Source organism: Accipiter gentilis, chromosome 28 (genome assembly GCF_929443795.1).
Source record: "Accipiter gentilis chromosome 28, bAccGen1.1, whole genome shotgun sequence".
Classification (NCBI taxonomy): Eukaryota; Metazoa; Chordata; class Aves; order Accipitriformes; family Accipitridae; genus Astur; species Astur gentilis.
The window spans coordinates 20,909,765-20,936,810 of record NC_064907.1 but is presented as its reverse complement, the minus strand read 5'-3'; the positions used below and the strand labels follow the sequence as shown (position 1 = coordinate 20,936,810).

Sequence of the window (27,046 nt, the reverse complement as noted above, 5' to 3'; positions counted from 1 at the left end):
GCCACAGAGGCTGTCAGATGATGCATCTGACTCACTGCAAGGCACGGGCACATACACACACACACACTGCCCTGCTGCCAGCCGGCTCAGCTGCTTGCCGAGAGACTTCATAGCCCATTTTCCAAAAGATTTAACACCGAGGGATCTTTCAAGACCTCTCGGTAATGGCATCTAATTGCTTCATAGGAGTGCTGAATATCGCATGGTGCTGCTCAGCAATTTTATGCTTAACTAGCCGACTCCCCTGAGGGTGATGTGCTGCAACACAAGATTTGGGGCTTTAGAGTAATTTTGCAAGGTTACTATAGAGAAAGACAGAACATCATGTTTTGTTGTAGGAGTATCTGAAAATGCCCACACGGTATGTGTGACAGGAAGCAAAAAGAGAGCTGCTCATGGGTTGGTTTGGCTTAGCTGCTAAGTCAAAACCAATCAAAATAACACGAGAGCTAAAAATAGTGCTTTGCTGGGTACACAAAAGATTCTGCTCTCCCAACCCCACACAAGTCAGGAGAGATGGCCGAAATGAACAAATAATTTATGCTAAGTGGAATTCCAACAGTTTTTCACATTCTCAATGAAATCTTTAGGTCAAAATGAGCTGATTTGCAGGGTGCAGGGGTGGCAGCACCTCCCTCATCTTCGATCAAGATAGGCCTCTTATCTGATCACAGCTTCCACTACAATCCACGCTGGAAAGGTAGCTGTTTGTTTGTGTCCCTCATGCAGGACGTGGATGGTCCAATCCTGCCTGTGGGCTCAGCCCATCTACAGCCTCCATGTGTATCTTTGCCGCAACCAGGTCTGCTTTTAGGAAGATCCCCAAGGAAGGAGAGCTACAGGGCAAGGAATGGGGGAATCTGAGTTTAAAACAGACCCATCTGCTTTACAGAGCACAGCAAGGAGGTTTTCAGCGTCTCCTCCACTTGCTAACAGCACTGAATAAAACTCCACTACAGATAATGGAACTTATTTTTATTTAACAGTAACATATAGTATATAAATAGGGTAAATACTTTAAAATATACAATATATCACATTCGGACATTCAGTCAAAGAAAGGCAACTCTACTTGTGTAGCTAAAACATTAATCAAAAGAACAATGCACAGAGAAAGAAGCAGATGGTAGAAACACATCAGGTCTGGAGAACAGGAGCACACAAAGATTACAGTAGTACAAAATGCAATTCCAGGGCTGGTTACAGAGGGCAGGAATCACGGCAGCTTTCATGCGATGCTTTTTGTGACAAACACTTGTCCCTAGGAGGGTCTGGATGGGCCATACGGATGCTTTCCACACAGCTTTGCCCTCCTCCTATCACACAGAGCTGGTTAGAGGCAGCAGAAGGAAGAAATGCCAGGATCCCACTGCAAGCATGCTCAGAGAAACTCGCTGCACACATTGGAAACAGGAGACATACATACCTTGGAATGTAAGATACTGGCATTACACAACCTGGTGCCAAGTATTAGCTGATGCTATGGGATTTCCAGCTTCATGAGCTGCACAGGGTACCATAAACCCCAGGCAACAGCTGCCCCTTCAGAATCAGTGTCAGCAGACTTCTGAGCCCATCACCCCAAAGAATATCTAAATAATACAAGCTGATCAGCACAGGACATGACACTGCATGCAGAAACTGGGTTTTGATGTTTCGCTGAGCACTGCAGGCCACGGTCTGGCCAGGCACCCCATCTGCAAACTAATTTGGGCTACAACCAGACTTGGAGAAGCAAATTCCTACCAGAGCATGCCAAGTGCTCGTCTACACAGATCTAGCCCAGCCATGCCTGCTCAGACTGTGGATCAAACCAGTGTCTGACAGATATCGCTAAATCACCCACCAGCAAACGTCATGAACATTTAGAGCCACCTCACCAGGACAGCCAGCTTCTCACACTACGCAAAAGCAGCTCTCTAGCCACATGCCATCCCTTTGCTCATTAAACACACTCATGTCTCTCTCTGTCCGCTCCAACCAGAAAAGCAGTGACTGCTCGTGAAGAGGTGGTTTCCAAACCAGCCTGTCCCATGCCAGGCAGCAGTCATACCCTCATAAGCTTCACATTGGCCAAATGCTACTTTTCTCTTCCGACCCAAGCACGCACGCTGCCTGATACAGTACCACCCCCCTTGCTGGTCTGTTCTCACAGTTATTTCCCTCTTGCTGGGCACAAGCAGGAGGAACTTCTCCGGTCACAGAGCCCACTGTGAACAAAAACTATTGTGCAATGCTGAGCTCAAGCCCTGCAGCTGGAGAAACTTCACGTGAGCATCCCCGCATCACCTTAACTAGACATCCCCAGTGTCACTTTGGCCTCTCCAGCAGTGCTAGCTACGTCGGCGTCCCTCTGAACCTAAATTCTTGTGAGAGCTGCAGCATGACCATGGTCCTGCAAGGCTTAATGCAATGAAGAGAGGTGCAACGTGTCTTGCTATACATCCCTTGGCATCGCAGTTATCTCCTTTAGGGATAGCCGAAGCCACTAACATCAGCTTTTCATTTTGTCTAACTTTCCAAGTCTAACTTGAAGTATCTACAGCAAACGAAAGCCACTCACAGGCTGGACTGATGAGGAAAACCCACCAAATGCTCCCCCAGGCAGCATGCTATCGCTGAGTGGTACTATCACATATATTCATACCAGTGGTGTAGAAGTGGGTTTGCCAGCCACAGCTCTCAGCCTGACAGAGGACACACTATGGTGCTCGCCAGTATTTCTCAGCAAGTTCAACTGTACAGCTTCCAAATACTCTTAACAACGCCCATCTCCCTCCTTCCACCTCATCTTTCAAATGGATGCACTGTTCCCATTCAGTTTACTAAAGTTCATTGCAGGATGCTAAACCCTTTCCAGGTAGCTTTACCCTTCAGGATCAAAACAGGCTTGGAAGTCCACACTTTAACTGCACTGCTGGGAAGGAAGCAAGAATAAAGCTGCGAGCTCATCAGGAAAGCCACCCACACAGACTATTGCTGCTGCTTCTCTCCCAGCCCTAGGAAGCCACCAAATGCAACTGCTTTGCCCTCCAGTGTCCACATTCAGCATTACACCCCTTCAAAAAGGCCCGAATGCTACTTCGAATCAAAAGCATGCAGAAAAGCTTTGCGTTCGATTTTTGCCCCGCTAATTACAACTAAAGAGGTACAAAAGGTTTAAAGCAAGACGAGCGGAGACTAAAGACCCATATGAAAAATTTCTTAATATGAAGAGCAGTACACTTTTGTAATATTTATCAACACTATAGCTTCTTCTGATGACTGACTTATGACCCAACAGTGCACTACAAGGGATTTTGGCAGATGTTGGCAACGGGCAGGGAGAATCGAGAAAAGCACCAGCTTGTCTGACCCCACAGGGCAAACTACTTCTCAGGGACTACACAAAACCCTATCACTTCCACACCTACTCCCAGCCCCGGTACTCCTTGCAGGTGCCCTCACTTTGCCTAGCTAAACTCAGCCAAATTGTCATGAAACACAGACCAAATGTTCTCCCTGGGCAATGCAAGATGGAAGCACCTTAATTCTCCCCTCCAATTTTCAAATTATGGGCTTGGACCAATATCCTCTAAGTTGACAGAAAATAAATCCCTGCCTAATTCAAGCTGGAAGGGAATAGTCTCCACAACTAGTTCAGGAAAGCCTTTGTGTACACCACTGGCATTAACCAAATGCAATCCTGAACTGGCTCTGTCATAGCAGTCCTGACTCCTGTCAGAAGCCAACAACTTTGCCAGCACCATGCTGAAAATACTTTGTGGAAACAGATCCTTCTTCTCCACAATCTGTGCTTTTGATCAAATACCTGTATTTGCAGTACAACGGGCACAAACTTCTGCCCTGTGGTTCCTATTTAGGGAGATGAAGCAGAGCTTACCACACAGAAAGGGTCCTATAGAAATGTAAGAGAGAGGTTGGTATCTGTTAATGTATTTACACACACACATGCACTCTCTCGCTCACTCAGAGTAAATGAAAGCAATGGCAGAATCAGAACATGGAGTATGAACTACAAAGTATTTTCAGGTGTTTTCTTAGCTAGCTTGCAGCATGTACATATCTTCATATGGGGGGGGTCTGTGTATAAGGTTTATGTCAGCAACTGTTTGAAAACAGCAGTGTACTTCTGTATTATCTTTCCCTGTCACTCGTTCCCCAGGTTAAAATAAGGTAAAGTTTCTCTCTCCCATGCACAAACTATGGAAAGTAAAATCAGAGTCACCTTGTGTTTGGGAACATTGCATAAGGTGTAAACCAGGGATATTTTCACTATCTGATTGCAAAAGAAAAAAAAAAAAAAGAGAAGCTTTACAATCTTTAGGGCTCTCATTTTTAAATAATAAAAAAGTATGACAAAATAAAGGAAAGTACGTACATAAAACTTGCAACTATTAAGTACAAACTATTTATGACAAGATTTAGTAAGCAAAGCAGGACAGAAGCCTGCAGGTAAATGAACCCAGACTGAAATGCAACATAGACCATGATAAACTCAGCAGCACGACATCTAGAACTCAAGTAACAAACAGGTGATAGACATGATCCCTGAAAGAAAAACAAAATACCCAGCTGAAAGCACCAGCAGGGTGCTGGAGCCCCAATGAGCAAACTTCAGAGGAAAAAAAAAAAAAAAAAAAAAAAAAAAAAAAAAAAAAAAAAAAAAAAAAAGAGTTGGAAACTGGTCTTCAAATTACTTAAAATATCCCAGTGCAGGGTTTCCAACCATTGAGAAATAAGAAAGCGTGGTTCAGTGTTTCTTGAAGGTTATTTGATGGGGGAAAAATGAACCAAGTTATTTAAAGGGTTGTTCTTACTTGGCAGGAATTACTCAATGAAACTTCAATGTTGTTTAACACCTATTTACTTGATTCAGTTTTGAAGCAATTTGAACCTCCCACATTCCCACAAGCAACTAGCAGTGCTTGTCCCCAGTCTATTTCTGGTTTAATTGGTTATAAAAATCTGATTTGCCAAAGTATCATCCATAAGAGGGGAATGCGAGAGGCACTGCAAAAAACAGCAAGTGAAAATAGATGCACATGCCTGGCTGGGCAGAGGAAATATGGCTGGATTGGTACAAGATCCTCTTCCAATTAACGGAGCCTTGTGCTCACCGTGCAGTCCAGAAGGAGACTGCACACAGGCATAAACATGGCTTTCTGGGAAAATTAACATTGCATTCACAGTTACCACCGGAGAAAATGATGGTCCCCAGAGTTGCCATCGTGAACACAGCCTGGCACAATGGCCAGGGGAGCTGCACGGCTTCACCTTCCCTGCTGGCTCCCACGTGCAGAGGCAGTTGTACGGCAACACTTTGTGTATTCCCTGCATAAACACTCACAGAAAAAGTTCAGCTCTGCCCACATGCATTGAAGGTTAAGAACAGACCATGAGGACAGTCGTACCCTCCTACTTCACCCAACAGTCCTTCCAAGCCTTAACTCCTTTTCAGCTAGAAACCCAAGATTTGCTCATTTGAACCAAAGCTATATAAATATGTTATTAAAAAAAACCACAAATGCAAATATTTACCAAGAAAGGAAGAAAAGTTACAGTGAAATGAGGCCTTGTTATTGTCTTAAATCAGGCAAGCCAGGAATTTCCTCAAGGAGGCTTGTCTGTTTTCAGTCCTGTTCCAATTGCCCGGCTGTCTATGCGTCCTCCAAGCTACCTAACATACCCTTGTCAACAAGGTGTGCTTTTAGCGTGTTGAAGATGTGGAGCTGCTGGTCTGGCCGCAAGGTTAAGAACTGCTGGATCAGCTTGCTTGGGTTCGGACCTCTGAAACACAAAAGCATCATTATCAATGAGTCACACTGCTACATCTCAAATGATCTGCCAACCCAAATCCAATTGCATCAAAATAATAGGCTTAAAGTAATAGCCATGTTGCCCATTCCTTCACCAGTTCTACCCAGGGAGCTTAACTCCATTTGAGATGTGGAAATGGATGCAAAAGGCACAGGATGCTGAACAGTAAACAAAGAAAAAAAAGCCCACCCAAACCCAATCTGTTTCAAGAAGGTTGTGCACCTTCCCTTAGCAGCAGATGCTCCCCTTCAAAAATCAAAGCAGCCATATAAGGACAGTTCCTCAACTCATTCAGTACATCTTTTATGCACCTACAGGCTTTCTTCTATGCTTGGCTACAGAATACTTGTTAATGCTTCAAAATTAGTTTTTTCTGCTATTTCAATTCTGGAAACCCTATTCAAGATTCGCAGGGATGCAGAAGGGACATGGAGGAATTTCAGAGAGATTGGAATAGCAGACCCTGGGAAATGAGGGTTGTGTTTTCAGCTCTGCATGACCTTGCTAAAAGATGCTTCCCTTCTTCAGGCCACCATTTTCTCTCTTTCTTTGTCTTGTATTTTTAGATGTTAATCTAACAGGGATAACAACCATCTCTTATTACAAGCCTGTACATAACTTGAGTTTGACAGGGCCCCCAAACTTCACTGCAAAGCAATAAATACCTGATAAAGCTTGCGATGTACACGTTAACAAAGGTAGCCATCAGGTACTGACAGTCAAAGCGGTCCATGATACCTCCGTGCCCTGGGATTGTGTTGGCAAAGTCCTGTGCCAAGCAGAAGGGATTGCATTTAGCAGTTTCAAATGCCCATTACATGTACCTCTATGTACCTACATGTACCCATGCCTATGTACTTCTATGCATGACCCTTATACCCTTGCTCTAATTCTTCCCAGAAGGCAAAAGTCAGACTAAGAGGACATTTTGTTTAATCTCTCCCTGGTTTTAAAAGTTTCTCTGTTATGAAGATTACCAGTGCCTGAGGGACATCAAGGCTTGACTCAGATCTGTCACTTAAAGGCCAAGGAAGGCTATAGTGTTTATCTCTTGCAACCCTGTCTTGCCCTTCAAGGCATCATAACTGAACACGGACTGTTTATACGTAAAACCAGCCTGCAAGACATCAAGGGAAGCCTCAGATTGCAAAATTTCCTGACTGGGTCTTTCTTCCTCTACCTCAAGTTCTGCACCAAAGAGGCATTTAGAATATCACAGTTGAAGTTCCAAGGTCTCTCTCCATTCAGTCAAACAACCTAGATCCTGCTCCAGCATTTTATCTGTGACTGAACAAACCTCCCCTCCCTTCCCGAAGTGCCCAGCCTGCCACTCCTCGGAGCACAGGGATTATTTGGAGTGGTAGCAACCATTTAGTCTTTGCTTTCTAAAATGTAAATGACCTTCACCATCCTCACCTTGATTTTGAAGGCCCTCTTAAATCCACTAGCAAAGAAGCCTCCAAACGGCCCAATGAGGGAGGCGAAAGTAGACAGTGCAATGCTGTGGATTTGGAAGGGGTACATCCGGACTGTCTTCTGCAGAAAGAAAAACACATCAGAGAAGGATTTTCAATGAGAATAGCACTGTCCACCGCTTGTCCCTCTCTCTCTGCTCTCCGGGCTTTAGGTTACTTGGTTTTCAAGTGGGTTAATGTCCCACCAGACTTGGGACAACTCCTTTGGGCCTTCAGCCAGCATGGAGCACTACTCAAATTCCCCCTTTTGCTGGATGTACCATCATCCCTTACCACATTCCTTCAAAGACCATCAAAATAAAGCCCTGATCTCTTAGTTTTCCTATCCCAATAAATAAGATCCAATAGACAGAGAGTCCTACCCAGCCCACCACGGACTGCAGCACCAAGGGGATGTTGTACTCCTGTAGCTGGAACAGCTCGGATGGCTCACAGTCCACTGTGAAGCTGTTGGTATCGTTGTTGAACTCCACCGGACAGGTGAAGCACCGGTACCCGGACATCACATAAGACAGCTTCAAGGAGAGAGAAAAAGAGATGCAGCAAGAAAAAGCAGGATTAATATTTTCCTGAGCAATGTGGCAGAGACGGTCTCAAGGGAAAAGGCCACTCAAGGAGACACGGCAAGGAGGGAGCCACACTCCCAGCTTCATTAAGAAGATTACTCTCCTGAGAAGCAGTAATTGGCTAAAGGCAGAGTAAGCATTTTTGCTCAGTAAGTGCATCAGTTCAGCATGCAGTGATCAGAGCCCTGTACGAATGGGCTGAGACAGGCTGCACTGTTTGGGTGAGAAGACAGAAACAAGACGACAAAGAAATTGTCATAAAAACAGAGAAGAGTATTCCAAGAGCGCTGAATTCCCTGCACAGCCCTTGAAATGATGCACAGCATTCATCCAACAGGAGCAGAGAGAAAATTTCAAGGATAATTATTGTAATAAACATGTCACAGGGTCTAACAGGGACTAAAAACCTCCTCCAGTACACTGCTCCATCTGCAGTATCTGCACACAGCACAGAACACAGCCATGGACCAGTTCAAATCCTAGTCAGTAAGGAAAATGTGAAGTCTTGGACAAGAGCTGGGAGAGCTTAAAGCTTGACTGCGTTTAGACAAAACAGTGTCACCCTATGAAGGGAAAAGACCAATAAAATAAGCACTATGATTGCTACTTACCAGCAATCCAAACAAAACAGTGGCAAAAAATCCTCCAATAAAACCCTCCCAGGTCTTCTTTGGGGAGAGCTGCCAGGGAGAGAGAGAAGGGGTAATTACAGACTGTACATCTCTGCACACCACCTCACACCTATGCAGCCGTTCCTCACTTGTGAATTGCTGAGGCAAGTACAAATTGGTGCCAACAACCAACAAATAAGAGTTTGGTCAGAAGCTGACACTAACACCTTGGTCTGAAATGGCTCATTTAACTTTACAGCCTCAAAGACTGTGAAACACGCCAAGTTTAATTTGGAGGCTTGCTTCAGACCCATGACAAGCCACAGAACTGGAGATGAAGGAACACAGGACTAAGACCCAAAGAAGCCAAAATGCATGTTTTGTCCACCAAAGCGTTACAAACCTTGATGAGTGGTGTGCGGCCAAAGAAGAACCCAAACATGTATGCCATGATGTCATTGCAGATCACACAGGAAATTGGGACAATGAACCTAGATGGGAGAAGAACCAAACCATTGGAAAGTGCCAAGATCAGACAACTCCATGACTTAACTAAACGAGCAGTTGCTTCATAAGATGCTTTGCAGTGCCATCACATCAACGTCTCCCCCTCCAAAGCAATGCAAGGAGCAACCACTTGAAGCTCCTCGGGAAATCTGGGGGACTACTCTAGTGGTCTGGACTAAAAAGCAGGTCATATACCCAGAACGGCCTGTTTTACACATATTGTTTTTTGCCACACATGACATGCTGTTAGACAGTTGCCTCCTTTCCCCCCGGAGAGGCTGTATTTTAGCTGTAAGCAGGCAGCTCCCAAACCACTCTGGGCTGGTTGTGACGCGCAGAAGAACATGTAATCTTAAAGTGGCCAAAATTAAGTTTCCAGCCCTGCTGGTTTTGGAAAGAGCACCAAAGGGGCTTCTCCTCTCCACGGCAGCTGGAGTAAGGTGGCAGGCTGCAATCTCCTTCCTTTCAAAGTGCTGTTTTTAATGTGATGCTGACAGCATTGCCCCAAATCAAGTGCCAGGCAGCACTTTCCCATCCATTTGCTAGATGTGGGTATAAAGAGAAAGCACTTACACAGGCCTGACGCTCCCTGAAAGGTCCCTGCACCCCACAGCAATTTTGAGATGCTTCTTTACAACAACTCTCTATACTGCTCAAGTAGCACAAAGCAAGTCCTAAATTGCTGAGGTGTCACTCAATCTTTTGCTTTTCTATTCTGAACAGGTTGGTCCCTCACAGGAAGTACCTTCTCCTTGGCCATTTGGTTTTTTAAAAGAACAGTTTTAACTCAAAACACGGTAATTCGTTTCAGGCTGCAGAAATGAAAGCAACTCAGAACGTATGGCAACTCACCATATCATTCCTTCAAACAGGTTGTGAATGATGAGGTGCGACTGGGTAACAACAATCAGCAACGTCACATGGGTCCATCCAAACTGGAAAAGAAGATAGCATGCAGTCCAGCCTGCCTAGAGACACTGCCCATACGCATCGCTGGCAGAAATCAGATGCTGTTAGCTCCCTCTCAGAGAACGGCTCATGCACATGTGCATTTCTAGCATGCACCTTCAGCATGACAAACACCAAGAGTCACGAAGAGCAGTGAACAGTCACCCATAGTAATTTATGGGCATGTTCCTCAGCTCAAGCCCAGAAGTGACCTTCATTGGGAAGACTTCTGCTGGACTAAATGCTCTTTAGCCCACTCCTATCCCACATATCTCACTCAGCCTTCTGACTATATAAGAAGAGGAGAAGACTGATAGATATCCAGGACATATCCCTGTGTGCTGAATATACTGGAAAGCAAAACTAGCCACATCAATAGTCGAATACAAGCAATGCCTTACTGATGTTTGGGAAAAGGGGGACATAGCCAATTAACTCTGGTGGTGATCTACGCTCAGCACAAGAGTCAAGTAGCCTTGTGCAGTCCTCTCAGCTTGCAGAAAGTTTCTTAATAGCATCCACAAGTGCAGAGAGAGGAGAATACATGTTTGCAGGGAAATTTGGTCAGAGCCAGCTTCCTAAAAATACAGTCTGCTCACAGTAACTTTTCTTCCAGGCAGCATTACAATGCACGACCAGCACAGAAGCATCTACTGACACATAGTCCTCTACACAATATTTTCAAGCAGGCTACATTATTCCTTCTTCTGCCTCCAACTGGGAGCAGCCAGGCCCTGCATTTAACCTTACCATGTAGAATTGGAGGCGATAGTGTTTCTTCACCAGACTCAAGACAAACATGCAGAAACCTGTGGAGAGACAGTAGAAAAGTAAATGGTGGGAATGCATCTTCAACAGTAAGAAATACTTTTTTACCATGACATTGCACAGCTCCTTAGGATTTTACTTGAGTAAAGCAGCAATGTGGAGTGGGAAAACACACTACTTGGGAAGTCACAAAGTACCATTGCCTACAGGTAACACTTGGACAGATGAACAATCAAGCCTGGCTGTCCCATCCAGATTACAGAGTTTTCTTCTACAGAGCCTCATGGAAGAAGAGATTTCCCACCACTACTCTAACCATGCTGCCAAGTTCCAGCATCACTGAAGAGCAGAGATAATTTGCTATGGATCCTGCATTGGACACAATACTCGGAACAAGAGTGATTCAAGGAGATTTCTTCCCTCCAGCCCAGACAAAATTAAGCAACAGAAAACGTGGTCTCTACCTGTTAAGTACAGGGCGAAAGAAATGAAGCGGTGGTATTTGCTGAGAATTCGCAGGGGCTCCTCTCTCTGAACCAAGGTGAAGAAATAATCCGTCACAGTCTCGCCATAGAAAAAGTAGTTTACGCAGAGCAGGAAGTACCTGCGAAGGATGCAGATGCTCATTAGGAGGAACCCTAAAAGGCTTCTGGAGAAACATAGAAAATGACTGATCCCTAAGGTCTTTACATTGCTCTGGTACACTGAAAACAGGCTTTCTTCAAGTGACAGCCAGAACTTTATTTCTCCCAGTCTCAAAATGTCACCTTCATTCAAATTAGTGGCTGCATCACTCAGCTCCACTTCGCCATGGATCAAACCGCTGGGGTTTGGGTTTGGCCGCCTGATGCACAAAGACCTTCTGCCTCTAGGTGGCACTCCTCAACAGGCCTCTGCGAGTCTGTGCATCCTTAAATCACCCGCTCTGTGCCTCCTGAAAGCGCTGCTCCTGCCCTCTCCCCAGCCCTTATGTCCCAACGTTCAGCCCTGTTTCACAACCACCTAAAAAGTCCCATCCCACTCAAGCAATCACGTCCATCTCTAAGTGGTGATGCCTGTCAATGCTGTCCCTTGCACAGATCATGGGATTCAAATCTCTGCACTTCATTAACAACAGGACAAACTTTATCAATACGGGCTCTTTCAAGATATCGATCTATCAAGGTTTGTGGGAGCTTTTCCTTCACAAGAGCTGCTAACACATGACACTGGTCAACACACAGCAATCCCAGGGTCTCTGGTTTGGAGGCAGCCAGATGATCCCCTTGCTGCCTGTCTGCAATGGGATGAAGCGTTACTGCTGCACACAAGCCTGGGGAGGGGAGCAGCCCCCTTACTCACCAGCTGAGCGTCCTGAACCAGGGCAGGTCATATGAGTGGTACACATTATAGCCAATAGTGATAATCTCGTGGAAACATTTGATCTGGACACACATCACCTACACAAAAAGACATACAGAAGCTGTAATACATGTTGGTTAAACATCTCTTTCCTCCAGGAGATAAAAAACATGCATGTGCAGAGCAAAATGTCCTTAAGCAGTTGCTATCAGTCTGCCAGGAGTCTCCTAATCCAACATGGGAAGCTCACCATGTTGTTTTTCCCTCCCCTTTCCTTTGCAGGAGGTTTCTAACAACTCCTTGTATTAGCTTCAATTGTAGCTAAATGCTGACTGCCAGGGCAGGTGGTCACAGATTCCTTCCAGGTTTCCTCCATGGAGAGAAAAATCCAGCAAGCTGAATAAGGACCTCCAAAATATGAGGTGCTGAGCTTCCCACCCCAGCAATGGTCCCAGCAACCTTCCCCCTACTGCTGTGAACATCAGGGAATCTCTCTGGAGCACTTACTATTGTCATTAAGACCATGGGTCCCAAGTAGATGATGATGAAGAAGAAGGTAATCATTGCCAGGGTGAGGATGCCTCTTACCCACCAATTCTTCCATCTAAGCCATAGAGAAGGAAAGACATTAGAGAAAGTCAAAACAAAGCAAGGAAGCAGGACGGCACTTCTGCTCTCTGTACATCACAGGAAGGAAACTGAGCCCTGGAAACCCCAAGTTTCCTTTTAGTGCTGCAGAGAGATCTTGATCCACTGATGAAGGTCTGGTTGCAGCAGCTGCAAGGCTACAGTTTAGCTCAGTCTCCCCTGCTATGAACGTCACTAAATGCAGAAAGCATTAGCCAGGTGCAGAGCATCTCTAAGGGCACTGAAATGGGACAGGAGACCGTCTGCTCCTGTTCTGCTACAGGTTTCCCACACCTGGACAAGCTGCATGGTAAGTTCAAATAAAATGGGGACCATTACCCCTCTCTGCACTCGTTTCAAGAGTAGGCATGGGCCCTGGTGTGTCGAACCCTCGCTACTCTCCAACAGATCCTGCCTTGAGCCTCTCTCATCCTCACAGCACACCCAGGAGAGATACTTTCTCCCGTGACATAAGTAAGATGCTTTCCCCCCAAAGCAGCCTGTAGAGAACATTCCCAGTTTGTTCTTAAATCTTGTCCTTATCAGCATGCTTTTCGCATGCATTCCTGCAGAAGTAGGTCACACTAGTGGTTAAAAACCATCGCAGTTGAAGTCTTTGCTGAGAGTTCTGTCAAAGCTAAACATGTCTTCTGCCCCACCCAGGCCTCTTTTCACCTGCCAAGACCAAGGACACAGCGAGGTAGCCGTCCCGCAGAACTCCTCTGCCACCAGTCCTCTCCCACACACCGCACAGCAGCCCTGAGTGCTGCGCTCTGCTCTCCCCGCTAGCATCACCTTCATCTTCTGTCTCCTGTGGCCACGGGGGCACCTTCCTGCTTGCATGCCAGGGAGGGAGAGCGCAGCGCTTCTGAAAGCTGCTTATTCAGCTTAAAGCAGCCGCCGCTGGGGCTAGGAAAGGCGCCGTGAAGATGCAGGGGCCCTGGCAGCAGAGGGGAATGATGCTCAGTGAGTGCTACCTTGAGGACAGGTTGGAGAGAGCTCTGTTCAGGACCTCTGGAGTGTCATCCGATGTCGGCACCGGGGGTGATCCTCCAAATTCGGATTTGCTTTCGCTGTCTGATGCTGTCTCTCCATCCAGCTTATTCTCAGACTCGGACTCCTGCCAGTTAAAGAGAGACAAAGAGCTTTACTACACACAGTGCTGGCACTCTTTGAAGACAGTCAGACCAACCCACTGCATGTAACACTCACCACCCCTCTGCTTCTGTGTGAGAGAAAGAGAAGAAATATTCTGGGTATTAGACAGGGTTATACCCATGAGAAACAACATCAAGTGTTTTAGGTGACATACATGATGGGGTTTACTCTTCATCAGTCTCAGCAGCAGCCATAGAAAAGGATCTGTTCCCTCTGAACAGTTAAAGATGCCTCGCAGTTGATTAATAAGTATCTCCAAGTACAGCAAGTGCTTAAGGGACACAAGCTTGTTAGCAGGAATTTTTACAAGGTCTCCCAATCTCCAGGCAGATCTCCAAGAATGCAACACTGCCCAAATTAGACAGAAAGAAAGGCCCCCAAGTAGACAGGCTCAAGGCTTTCAGACAGACTTTTCAAGGGCTGACTTTACATGAGGACACTACAAATAACACCAAGCCCATCCTCAAATAGCCGAAGAGGAAGAGCATGGCTTATCGCTCAGGCCCAACCATCCTCTCTGACCACAGAAGAAACCTGATGTACTGGAAATGAACACACATGCTTTCCCTGCCCCTTGTACTGCTCCAGCACTTAGCTCAGAGCAAAGTCCTGTATTTAGGGGGTAAATAAATACAGGCGAGACAGGAGGTTACTGAAGGCTCTGCAATAGGCCAGTGGTGGACAAAGGATTACTAACGACCTCCTGGCTCCCAGGCAGTCCTATGCCCTCTCCCCAGTGGCAGTTTTGGCTCCAGTCCAGCTCCTGAATAGGGGACGAATCCAAACTTCCACATTTTGCCCCTCATTTCAGTGGCAGAGCTTCATCCTGCTCCTCAGTCCTTGAAGCAAGGAAGGAAAACACCAGTCCCTGGGGAGCACTCGTGCATCAGGCAAGGCAGAGCCCATGCGTTTGGCCTCAGACCATGGGCTATTTTAAAACTCCCGGAAAAGAAAGCATGTTTGCAGGAAAAGCAAGGAGGGAGGCAAGCTGACAAACACAGGGAGCTCTGCAAACAAAGCGACTTCATCCCTTTGGGCTCCCAGGCAGTGCTGCCCTGAGCTCAGAGAGGGGGGACCCCCACCAAAACAAGCATCCACTGCAACTGGTTTGGTGTAACCAAATCGAGAGGTATTTGTAGTTCACTAGAGCAGTAAGACTTGAGTAGCTCCCTTATTTAACGCAGGAAAAGATAATTACTTCCCAAGCTGTAACATATCAATGGCTGCAGGCCAGGTTCTTAAAACAGACAAGGACAGCTAGACAGTCAGGTGGAGGCAGCTAAAAATACAACAGTGCTGCCAGAGATAACTTCCGTGGACGAGCGAAGCACCAGCCATCGCACCAGTCACACCCTGTGTCGCCTCTTGCTCACCTTGCTCCGCACTTGCTTCTTTCTGTTCCCATCCACTGGGAAGCAAGAGGAAAGCAAAACTAAATACTTCTGCCAGCGCTCATGTGGGTTTGAAGAGCTGGCAAAGAAATGCAACTTGGCTTTTTTTTCAGCTGTTTTTTAACTGACCTGTAAAATCCACTTGTCCCTCAGGCTTCAGAGAGATTTAGTGCCATTTAGCTGGGAACACACAAAAGATCGTATCCATACAGGCAGCTGCAAATGGCAGCAAGCAAAAAGACTGGAAACTCCCCGCAGACCATGAGTTTGGCATCCTATAGCACAGCACAGGTCAGGGGCCCTGTTCCTGAGCAGGTTTTGGGAAATCAGTCACTGTATTTAGCTACAGTCTGTTTCCTATTTCAATGCTTTCTCTATGCTTTCTCCAAGAAAAGGATTCTCTGCAGAATTCCCCTGTGAGCAACCTAAATAACAGAGAAAAGCTTCAGCTCCAGCCTGACCAAACTCAGTTTCTCCTTCTGGTTTTCTAGATTACATTTAGGAAATGGGGGGGGTTCTTCTCTTGTTGCACATTTCTAAAAAAGAAAAATTAATGTGACTGATTCACATCAAATGGGCAAGGAAGTGCTTAGGTACTTAGGGGGCAACAACCATCATCAGTATAGGCTAAAACCAAAAACCTCAAGCAGGTTTCTAATGTAGTCCAAGTATCCATCGTCTCATGCAAGTCCCAGGCTTGCCAGCCATGCAATAAAAGGACTAGGCATTGAAACGAGGAAGCAGCTCCAAGCCAGCATCCCTGCAGTTTATTCCCCAAAGCAGTAACATTGCAAGGCTAAGTGCAAAGCAGGCAAATTATTCCTTCCCTGTGGCCCAGAGGATCAGAAGTTTCGCAAAGTGCTCAGAGACCAAAAGAAAGGGAAAGAGCACTGATGCCTTCCTCCCTTCCAGTCCTGGCCAAGAACAAAAGATGAAAGCAACTGCATAGCTCAAGAAACAGAGGAATTTGATGTTGCAACCGAGCTAATCTAACAGCTTCTGGAATAGGCAGTCCCGATCTCTGCCATAGCCCAGACGATGTTTTCTTGCACTAATTGCAAGACACCGATGGTACAGCTGAATTGATGTAAACCACATCACCAGTTACCTGATCCACCAATTTCAGCACAAACGCAAACCAAGCCTTGTGCTGCAAAGTGTTTTGGTCTCCAAGAGCAGGAGCAAAGCCTCACTGGATCAGTCCAACAGTGCATGCATCCCGCTTTTCCCCACTTCATCCTCAGCAGTGGGAACAGGAGAGATTGTGCAACAGACACACAATACCCACAGCTCCAACAAACATTGTCACATTACTTCCAGAGAGTACAATGAAGGCAATCAAGAGGTTTGTCAACATAAAGGGACATTGTTAGGGTTCAACATTAAATGGAGGACTCACTCCTGCCACATGTCTCGCTTCCTCAATTTAAGCCTGATGGGAGCTGGAAGAAAACATTTTCCCTCATGGAAGAAGTCGCCACTTAAAGTGAGGGCTAGCATACATTTTAACATCTTCACTTCGAAAACAACTAAGCAGTGTTGGGAATCAGCTCTTCTCCCTACTTAGACCTCTCTCTGAAATGAAGTGTTGAGATTATATAGGACATTGTGCCAGATATAGGCTATGGAGAGGACTCAGTAATTGACACTATTTTTATACCTTTTATGCAAATTGCAACCATCAGCCTACAAATCACCAGTTTAAGCAGCTGAGCAGGGTGCTAAATAACTTGTTTAAGCCTGAGTGTGATGCACCCTGGTCTGGGCTACTTAATCCAGCTGTGGCATTGCCTTGGTAACACCCTCCCGCACATTTCCACTGCTATCTCGCTAGTCCTCCAACCGAGCCAGACAGATCCCCGTCCCCAAAGGATAATCATCAGATAGCAATGCTTTCCGCAAAGCAGCTTGCAGTAGCAAGCAAAGAGTGCAAACTGGCACAGACGACAGTGAGTGATGCTTGCCGAGGGCTATCGCCGGTGAAAATTTAAGCTCATTACAGAGTGCTTCTGCAATGAGCTTGTGACTGCAAGGCGCAGGTTTAGGCTGTGTTAAGCCACAGACTGCAGTGTCCCACAATGCCAGTACAAACAGCATTTCAGGGAAGCTGGGTCTAATAGATGGTATTCTGTCACCAATTCTGCTGCTCCCCTAAGAAACACCAGGCTTCTGATGCCTCTTCTCTGCTGTTTTCTGCTATGTCTGCCCTTGAAACAAAAGCCTGGAGAGACTCAGACTTGCTGTAAGATAACGCAGAAATCATGACCTGTCTCCTTTCCCAGCCACTGGACCGTACTCACTCCTTTACCCTTCCACGGACCTTTTTTCTGCCTTTTTTTAGTTGTTGTTTAGGTTCTTCCTAAAATCGAAGCTATTTAGCCACAGGCTGATCCTCACATACATCTGATCACGCCTGAACCAACTATGACTTTGAGGTAGCAACTAACACAGCACGACACAGGTACCTAAAAGCTTCAATCTTGCACCAGGGTCTCATTGAACCAGATGCTGCCCAGACAAATGAAAATGCAGCCCTGTCACCTTTCAGCAATCCCACCACTTTCCACTGGTGCTTCTGCACTGGGACATAGCTGTCTCCAGCTGTATTTATTCCATATTCTCTTACCACAGCCCTCCCTCACCAATTTTTCCTGCTGGTTCAGTTGTTGATATTCCCTCTGCCTCTCTCCTCCCAGGCAGAAGGAAGGCAGAGCACTCAGTGCAAATGTGTGCCAAGATGTTAGAAATCCACGTGCATGATGCAGAGCCGGGAAACAATTAAAAACCCTTAATAAGAGTAAAGAAAACCTTCCCTCCAGTTACCTGGGAATCTGGCTTTATTTTTCTGTTTCTTTTACTGTTAAAACACAATGAGATGCAGTAGCTTTTACTGGCTTTTGTTACCAACACAGAGTTATTATATTGAAGGGCTCTTTTGTGCAAATCTGCCTGTCCAGCACCGTAGGCAAGCCCAGCGCTCCTTCTTCAATTTATCATCTCAATATTAAAGGCTTCTTAAAGAATCAAGGGAATAAGTAATGCAGGAATAAAATCAAGATAGCAGCATATATTTTATGCTAACTTGTTCATTTCTACACAAGCCATGATGAGAAGAAAGAGTAAAACCCACAGATCTCTGCAAGGGCTGTTTCTCCTGACTGGTGAAGCAGAGCAGACAGGAAAAAAGCCAGATACCTACTTCCTTATTATATCTGTGAAATCAGCAGATCTAAGCAACATTTGTGAACAAATATTTTATCACCTAAAGAAAGGCAAATGGAGAAAGGAGTTGTCTTAGCTTTTTTTAAACCACTTAACTCCATCAAGTATGCAGTAAGAAATTTGTACTCATATTTTAAATGGCTTTCTCACAGCAGAAGCTGTAAGCACTCTGTTTTTTTGCCCAAGTATCCATGACATGATCTCAGTTGTCATAGAAACAAGTCAGCTACCTCCCTGCCAAAAATTTTCTGCCCAATACAGAGATACAGTTAAGTATTCAATGCTGGTAGATTAAATTAGTTCAAGAAATCCCATTATTTGTGCACCTTTCTTGAAGCAAGGTGCTGTTTTATTTAGACTTCCCGCCAGATTTTAACAAAAAGCTGCAATGGAAAATGCTAATGCACTGTTAAAGAGAAAAATATAGTTGCTTTTTCAGGCAATAAAATTGACAGCTAGAACAACAGGGACCAACTGTACTAAAGCCTCTACTATTCTCACCTATGAGCACATTTGCAGGATCAAGGCCAATATAATTAGTCTAATGGATACAAACCCAGTGGCCTCAGTTATGAAAATCTCAATGTTTTTCAAAAGTGGTTTTACTTCCTACATCCAGGAGAACTGTCTGCTCTGTTCCCCTCTCCCCTTCTTCACTGCTTTACCTACACGGCACCTGCCCATCTCCGGCGGCTGCCACGCCACAGACAAACCCACCTCAGACAGATCCACCAAGACCTCTGTCCTCAAGGTGACATCAAGGCAAAAAATCGTCCCGTTACTCCCTAATGACAGGATATTCTCTTTTAGAGGTTTACAAGCCAGAAGGGTGAAACGAGAGGGAAGTTTGGAGACCATTAGCACTAGAAGGAAGAAGCAAACAAGCACCCAGGCTTGATTTGGACTAAGGTTCCCAAAAAGCACTGGCTTTTTGCAAGTGGGCACAAAGTAACTTGTGTCCTGGTGCTGGTCCAGGGCAAAGTGCTTGAACTTCTTGGGCTGTGAAGTGACCTGCAGGGCAGTTAAATTCAAGTTTCTCATGTCCCTCCATCAAGATATGCCACCAACCTGGCATCTAGTGGTGACTGCTTTATTTGTTGTCTCAAAAAAAATCAACAAAGCTCAGGTTTCATTTATGTTGATATGGGACTCCCTTCCCCATCCCCCCAAAAATATATCCCAGTTGAAAGCACACACAGAAATTAGGGCATGCCTAAAAATGGAGACCATTAACAGCTAACATCACAAAAAGTATAAATGTTTGCATAGTGGCTGAAATGACTAAGAAAACTCCCATTGCCATCTTATGTTCCCAAAGCCGCCCGCTTTGTTTTGAACACAAGCAAGCTCAGCTTGCCAGTGGGATGTGATTGGAGGTATGCACAGTTTGCATTTAGCAGAACAACAGTCTGATACAAGAGCCTGATCTCAGTGTCAGCAAATATGATTCATGCGAAGTCGCATATCCCTGTGACTCACTCGGCACAAGTTAATCCTCTGCCTGGCCCCCAACACAGCACCCACTCTGGGGTCTGTTTATTCCAGGAAATCAAGAAGGTAAATGCATCAGGCTCCAAGTTCTTTCCAGAAGCTATTGTATACAAGAGAGCACAAAAATAGGTTGCTGGTTCTGGCATTCCCCCAGAATTTCCTACTGCTAAGAAAGGAACCTGCCTCCTGCTCTGAAAGACATGATGGAGATGTTTTGGAGATAGGCTTCAGTGCTGGGTTCTCCTGGATCTAACTGGCATCCCTCTGCTATTGTGCCATTTACCAAACTGGCAGACTTTGTTGTCCCTGCAGAGATGGAGAAACACGTGGAGGAACAAGAAAGCCAAGCTCCTACGTGCCTCTTGGAATCAGAGTCTGAAAGAGGCTGCCCCAGCCTGGAGCTGCGTCTGCACAATTCTGCAGACATTTCAACCTGTTGTTTTCTGGAAGATCTGTGAGAAACAAGAGGGAGAACAAACAGCTCTGCAGCATCGGGTACACTATTCGCATCAGAACGTTAGTGCAGGGAAAGTCTATTTTTGTCCTTCGAAATGAGAGCTTCCATCAGGCCAAGGCCGATGGCTTCTGACCCTCAATTCCTCTGGAGTTAAACATATTTTTCCAAAACCCAATCGGAAAAAAATCTTACCAGTCTATTTAATTTGCTGACTATAAGGTGACACCACAATTGTGTTCACATTTCTCTACCAGTCAATTCCATTGGCTTTATTTGAACTAATCAAGGAAAGGAGCCATGTGGGACTTGGACCAGTTAGGTTTAGATGTAATCCTGATGAACCCAAATCAGTAGTTTTCTGAAGTCACAGCTACCATCATAAACCTACAGACTATCACACTACTTGTTCTAAAGAGAAATCTATGAAACTTCATGGTCCTTTATAGTCCTGGAAAACAAAAATCAGAGAAAACTCAAGTGAAGCAGATCACCAGGAGGGACACAGGCTAACACAGACCACATTTTGGGGGAAAACAATAGAGCTATTGACAGGCACAGTAATAATTTTCTGCCCCAAATTCCTGCAGATGTGTCCCAGCCAATACAAAGAAAAGTGGCAGTATTCTTTTATTTCAGAAAGGAAATATGGATTTGCTTGGAAACGCTGCATCTTCACACATGATCATGTCCTAAGGGTTTTATCTCCAAGGGGAGTCTACCCCTGGTGCACATCACTGTTCATTAAAAGCAGGCAGAAGGATAACATGGTTTTCTTGCCACCTAATGTGTGGTATGCGGTTGACAGACAGTGAAATCGGTCCTCATTTTTTCTCACCGCTGGGAAGAGAAACGCAAGCATCTCTTCACAACTTCCCTCTCCTCAGCACCAAACACTCCTCCATTCACAAGAATCATCCCCAGTATATCATTGCAAGCACACAGCTTTGGAAGTGCAAGCAGAGACATCGTTCGCGTACAAAACAGCTCATCTGAGCGCCAAGCAAGAGCCCTGACCTCAGCCTGCAATGGCGGGGTCAAAGACAGCACAAATATCCATCGGGAGCTGTGGGTGTGCCACGGCCTCCCTCCATCACCCTGCGCTATACTGACCTTCATGTTCACAATAACAAGCTGCGATCGGGAGCGAGGACAGACCGCTGGAGCGGCAAGAGGGAACTCAGTAAGAAGCTCCCAGATCCACTAAGACGCAGCGGGAGCACTTCGGAAAACAGGTCAGCCATCTGCCTGGAGGTAACGGCGACTTTCAGATACCGGCCAGAGAGACACTCTCTCATGTAGCCCTCCAGACCAGACAGAAATAAATCATCTAGTCATTAAATAAGGATAGGAAACAGAAGCCAGCTCTGAACTGTCCACGGGGCTGAGTAACAGAAAAACAATATGCACTTCGGGGTTTAACCTGAGCATTGAGAGTCTCCGCGCTCCCTCTATCACGCACGAGTGCTGCACACAGCTCCGCGCAGACTGGGAAGGAAAGGACTCCCTCACAGCCCGAGGCGGAGTCATCCAACCCTTCAAATGACAACATCTTCCCTGCACTAAACTTCTCTGGCATCACCACAAATGAGCAAGGAAACGGGCAGAGAGCCTGCGCATTTTGCAAAAAGGAGTAGCGGTCAAGTCAAACACCATCCAAAGGAAATGATGAGCAGCCTGCAGCTCCTTCGTCAGCTCCAGGACAGGCCAGATGCTGACAAAGGTATTAAATTTGACAGCCGGTTATAATGAGCTCCATTAGAAATACAATCAGTCCAATTTCTCATTGCCACAATTAACAGTAACAGACAATGCACTCCTCTTGGCAGGTGCACATAAAACTGAGCATCAAACAGCAAGGAAGGCTGAAATGTATTCTCACGTCAGACCTGAGATTGCTAGCATCCATCAAGAATAAATGGGGCTCATGCTTCGGCAGAAGCCAAGCAAACTGATGCTTGGTATCAAGCCTAAGATAATATTAAGAGCTATTAAAAAAATAAAACTTTGGGGTGCATCTGGAAGCAGACTTGTACTTCTGCCTCCCTTAATCATGGATGAGGTTGAAGAGAGGCATCACTGTAGTGATTTATTGGGTTTGGTCTTACGAGAACCTCATCTTCTTATCACAAACTCCCGACTACTAGGAGCTCTCCTGTGACTTGGGAAGTAACAGGATCTGAAATTGCCTAAACCTTCAGAGCGCCTGCACCATTATCTCTCTACGCCCTGCACCCTTTCCCAAGACAAACACCAAAATCAGAGCTGCTGCATCCTTTCCAGCACACACCAGGCACACCTACCCTTCACCCTCCCAAGCAGACCTAAGGGACAGTTACTTGTCAGCACCAGCGTTCAAACACCCAGCGTTTACTTAGCTTAGCATCCTCAAAGCACTTTAGATCACTAGGAAAGTCTTGCAAAACGCCTGGAAGCACAAGAAATCATGAGGCTTGAAGCCAGAGTCTTCCACTTTTTCATAGAATCATAGAATCATTTAGGTTGGAAAAGACCTTCAAGATCGAGTCCAACCATCATCCATGCCCACTAAACCATGTTATGGAGTACCCCGTCTATGCGCTTTCCAAATACCTCCAAGGATGGTGACTCAATCACTTCCCTGGGCAACCTATTCCAATGTGTGACAACCCTCTCAGTAAAGAAATTTTTCCTAATATCTAACCTAAACCTCCCTTGCCGCAACTTGAGGCCACTTCCTCTCATCCTTTTGTACCACGCGATAAAGATGCAGCCAGATAAAAAGTCACACCATCAGTCAGTCCACTGCAAAACCAGGCTGGAAAGAACAAGAGTCCTCATCATCGAGCCCTTCATAAGTATGGAAACATTTCACCCTTGTACCCTTCACACCTGCTCTTCAAGACCTCGTAACAACAAAGCAACGCTCTCGCAATCGCCGTCGCCCCTTTTCCCATAAGAAATGAGCAGGCCCAGCTGCTACGGGTGCAACGAGGTGCCGAACGCTGTATGGTGGAAGAATCTACCTCCATAGGCCATTGCACAAAAATGCCTGCCAGCACAGCAGCTGCAGGGACTGCGCTTCCATTTGCTCTTGCAGCTGCCACCTCTCTTAAAAGGAACAGTATTTTCCAGCAAGACACTGACTGCCAGTGACAAAGGGGTCAGTAAACAAAGCCACAAGTGATGTAGGGGTGTGATCTGCAGTTCAGATAAGCCTGCCTCTAAATAGAGCTGCCTTCCTCCCCTTCCATGGGACTAGGCCACGGGATGTCCAAGATCACCCCTTGATTTCAGACAACCAGTAGTGCAACATCCTAGCAAAAGGACGGAAAAGGAAAAAATCCTGTCCTCACTGTTGAGTCACATGAAGTACAAACAGCTACTGAGAAACGATCTTACAATCCCATTAAACCAGCAGAAGTGTTCAGGAGCTCTGCATGCATCGTGAAACAATTTTCTTTTGCACTTTTCCTGTTCTCTTTGGAAGCTGGAAGAGAAAATGTGATTTAATGGGATGCACACAACAAAAGGAGAGAAGGCATCAACCTCTGGTTTTAGATAATGAATGAGTCTACAAAGCAAAGGAATGAGTCTAGAAAGACCAAGGGAGAACGGGATCTGTAAGGTAACAAGAAACTAGAACTTGTTTCAATCATTTAAACTCAAATATCTACACACTAACAGCCAACAGTTAACAGCATCTAAGTCCTCTGGGCTAAGAAAATGGGTACCAAGCACAAATAACATCAGGGCAAGTTTCCCTGTTTTTTCACTGGAGAGATCAGAGTAAACAGATGTTGCCTTGTTCCCTTTGAGATGAAGATTGTGTGTTGCACAAGAGTTTTAACAAAAATCGATTTAAAAATGTTCTGGCACGACGGTCTCAACTGAAGCAGCACAGTTTCAGCTATAAGCATTGTCCTGTGCCAGCAGGGAGGAAAACATCAAAGCTGTGACACTGTGCAAGGGTTAGAGGACCAGAAAGTGAAACCAGACTCTCTCTTTTCATTATCAAAACAAAGTGGGAACAAGTACAAAATACAACTTTCTGGGTCTAATCTTAATCCAGCCGAGATGTTTACATCTCATTTTAACTCATTTCTTTTAACGTGCCAAGAACTCTTTTCAGAAGACACAAGGGTTTCTGTAGAATGCAATATGCATTGATAAAATATTTTTCTTGGCAAAATAAACTGGCAAGGCTAACTGAATGACAAAGCAGAAACAGGAATCTCCCCTCTCGACAACAATACCTGGGGGCAACGCACTGGGCAGGCTAAGACCACCGATAAATTGGATGCGCACGAGCAATTTTGCAGCGTTGGCTTTACACTGCTGTTATTCCCAGGCTCTGCCAGGCATTTCCCGAGCACTAAAAACACAACAGCTTGATCTCAGGGGAGGAAAGAAAAAAATCTGCCACTGAAGTCTGCTGCCACAGAAAGCACAATACTGTAGGGTTTTACTAATGGCAGTGTTACTGTTACCAGGTAATCTCCTACCAGGCTTGATTTTAACAGTTTTGGGAAATTCTCTGCCTCCCGTAACTGCTTTCTATCGTTAAAAGAGATGTCACGTTCAGCACCTCAGAAGAGCTGTTCTTCACCACTTGAGAACATCTTTTCTTTTTTTTTTTTCCTCTTGCAATTCATTTGAGCTGCTTTAGGACGAGCAGTACAACATAAATGTTGCCTCTTTCTAGTAAGGACACTTCAAGTCATTGACTCAAAGGTAGTATTAGAGGAGCCCTTCAGAAGGCTCATTATAAGTAAAAAGCATACTTGCCTGGAGATAACAAGATTGCACTCAAAATAGCGGCCCTCTGACCTTCTTTAGGAATGCATCACAAGTAGCTAAAGCAAGATTGCAGCTTGGCCGAGGGAGTTTGTTTGCATACCAGTTAAGCAGTACTAGTCCTTCCAGGCTGCTGAGGGACGTCTTCCAACTCCCACAAAAGTGCTGGAATATAAAAGTCCCTGAAGACTTCCTGCTGCAAAGTAAATTCCAACTGAGACAAACGTACTTATCTAGAGGAAAACAGCTTTGCCCTATGCACAACAACAACAGAACAGGAACCATCTTATTGCTCTCTTAATAGAGCTCAGCAAATCTGGATGTGAGACAGCTTCACGTAAGCTACAAAAAACGCAGAAACTTCAGATCAAGGCAACCCACTCTCGACGCGGTGAGCGCTTTCTGTCCCAGTTCCCTTTCTAATCGCATCACAACAATAAAGCTTCCTCGACCTGACTGTCCAGCTCCTAGCAGGTGTTAAACTGGCATTCAAAACAGCATTAAATATGGCATTTAAATTGCAAAAGCCAGTTTTGCCTGATGATTTCACACTCCTCTGAATTGCGTACTTCATGCGTTAACAGAGGAAACATCAATATGATGCTACTAAGGGCAAATGGACAAGTACGGGGTTGCTCCCAAGACAGGCGCATTGAACACCAACGCAGAAAAGAACCGCTTTTCCCTCCAGTTTTTGTTCTCTGTGAGCCTGCAAATATCATTTACAAAGTTTTTCTTGATTGCTTATTCCTCTTGGTCCTCTCCTCTCTGGGGAGGCGCGGGAGGTAAAGATGACAAGGGTGACAACATGACTCACGGAGCGACCACCAAGCTGGGAGCATCCAGCTGGGCTTGGGTTTGAAAGAGAAGAGACGTTACAGGAAAAGAGAGTCGGGTTTTCTTTTCACGGTTCTTTGGAGAAATGCAACTGTTAAACCTCGCTAAACTATCGATGGAGACCACGCACCCCACTTAGGCATGACCTAGGAGATACCAAAGGCTTCCCTATGGGAACCCGCGGGGTTCTGTACCCCCCCACCCCCCAGCAAAACAGTCTATGCCCAGATCTCCGCGCTCCTAGAAGGCGGGATCGGGGACGCGGTTGTCCAGCCACGGACAGAAACTCGCCCCGGGGCCGGGCTTTGCTCCTTCGGGACCGGTTTTGGGGCTGTCGAAGGGGTTCGCCCGGGGCGGGGGGAGGCAAATCAACCAAGCGAGGGGCCTCGCCGGCGCTGCTAGAGCACAGGCAGAGGCGCACGGAGCGGGGCAGGACGGGGGTGGCAGCGGAGGCCCCGGCGAGAGAAAGCGGAGGCGGAGGGTCCCGTCCGTGGGTCCCGGCCCCGTCCCGTCCCGTCCCGTCCCCCCCCCACTCCCGCCGCCGTCTGCAGGCCGCGCAGCCACCCAGCCCGCCGCAGGCCCCGCTCCCCGGCCTCGTCCCCTCCGCTCCCCGACCCGCATCCCCACCTTCTCCTCGAGCTCCCGCGTCCCGCCGGGCTCCCGGCCGAGCCGCTGCCGCAGCTCGGTCATCCCGGCCCCGCGCCCGCGGCCGCTCCGCTCCGCGCCGCTCCGCCGCCGACACCGTTGAGCCGCCCCGAGCCGCGGCCACCAGGGGGCGACAGAGAGCGAAGCGCCGCGACTACCGCCGCCCAATCGACGGCGCCGAGATGGACGCGGGGGGCGGGGCTTCGCCCAAATCTGGCCCCGCCCAGGTGTACCCGGATGTGAGCCCACCCACCACCCCCCCCCTCACCGCGCCGACGCCATGTCGGGTGGGCGCAAGTGCGTTGGTGTCGCCGGGGGTGGGGGGGTGTGGCTTGGCGACCGGGAAAGCCCCGCGCGCGGGAACTTCGCGGGGGCGGGGAGAAGCGTGGCGGATTCGTCTGAAAGAAGA

The 27,046-nt window shown here is 46.5% G+C and overlaps 1 protein-coding gene across 2 annotated transcripts; it reads right to left on the bottom strand.

The window, feature by feature from the left end:
- Window positions 1-960: 960 nt before the first annotated feature.
- Window positions 961-26,775, bottom strand: CDS2 (CDP-diacylglycerol synthase 2). 2 transcript variants are annotated; one of them, XM_049831190.1, is made up of 13 exons: window positions 26,620-26,775; window positions 13,641-13,783; window positions 12,544-12,640; window positions 12,037-12,134; window positions 11,160-11,299; window positions 10,678-10,736; window positions 9,832-9,914; window positions 8,876-8,963; window positions 8,473-8,541; window positions 7,658-7,810; window positions 7,237-7,356; window positions 6,486-6,589; window positions 961-5,790 (listed from the first exon to the last, which is right to left on the bottom strand). In XM_049831190.1, the coding sequence occupies exons 1-13, from the start codon at window positions 26,680-26,682 to the stop codon at window positions 5,661-5,663; spliced, it is 1,347 nt and encodes a 448-aa protein (XP_049687147.1). In that variant the 5' UTR covers window positions 26,683-26,775; the 3' UTR covers window positions 961-5,660. The 2 variants fall into 2 exon arrangements, with proteins under 2 accessions (XP_049687147.1, XP_049687148.1); XM_049831191.1 differs by lacking the exon at window positions 26,620-26,775 and adding an exon at window positions 13,976-14,215.
- Between the last annotated feature and the right edge of the window lie 271 nt (window positions 26,776-27,046).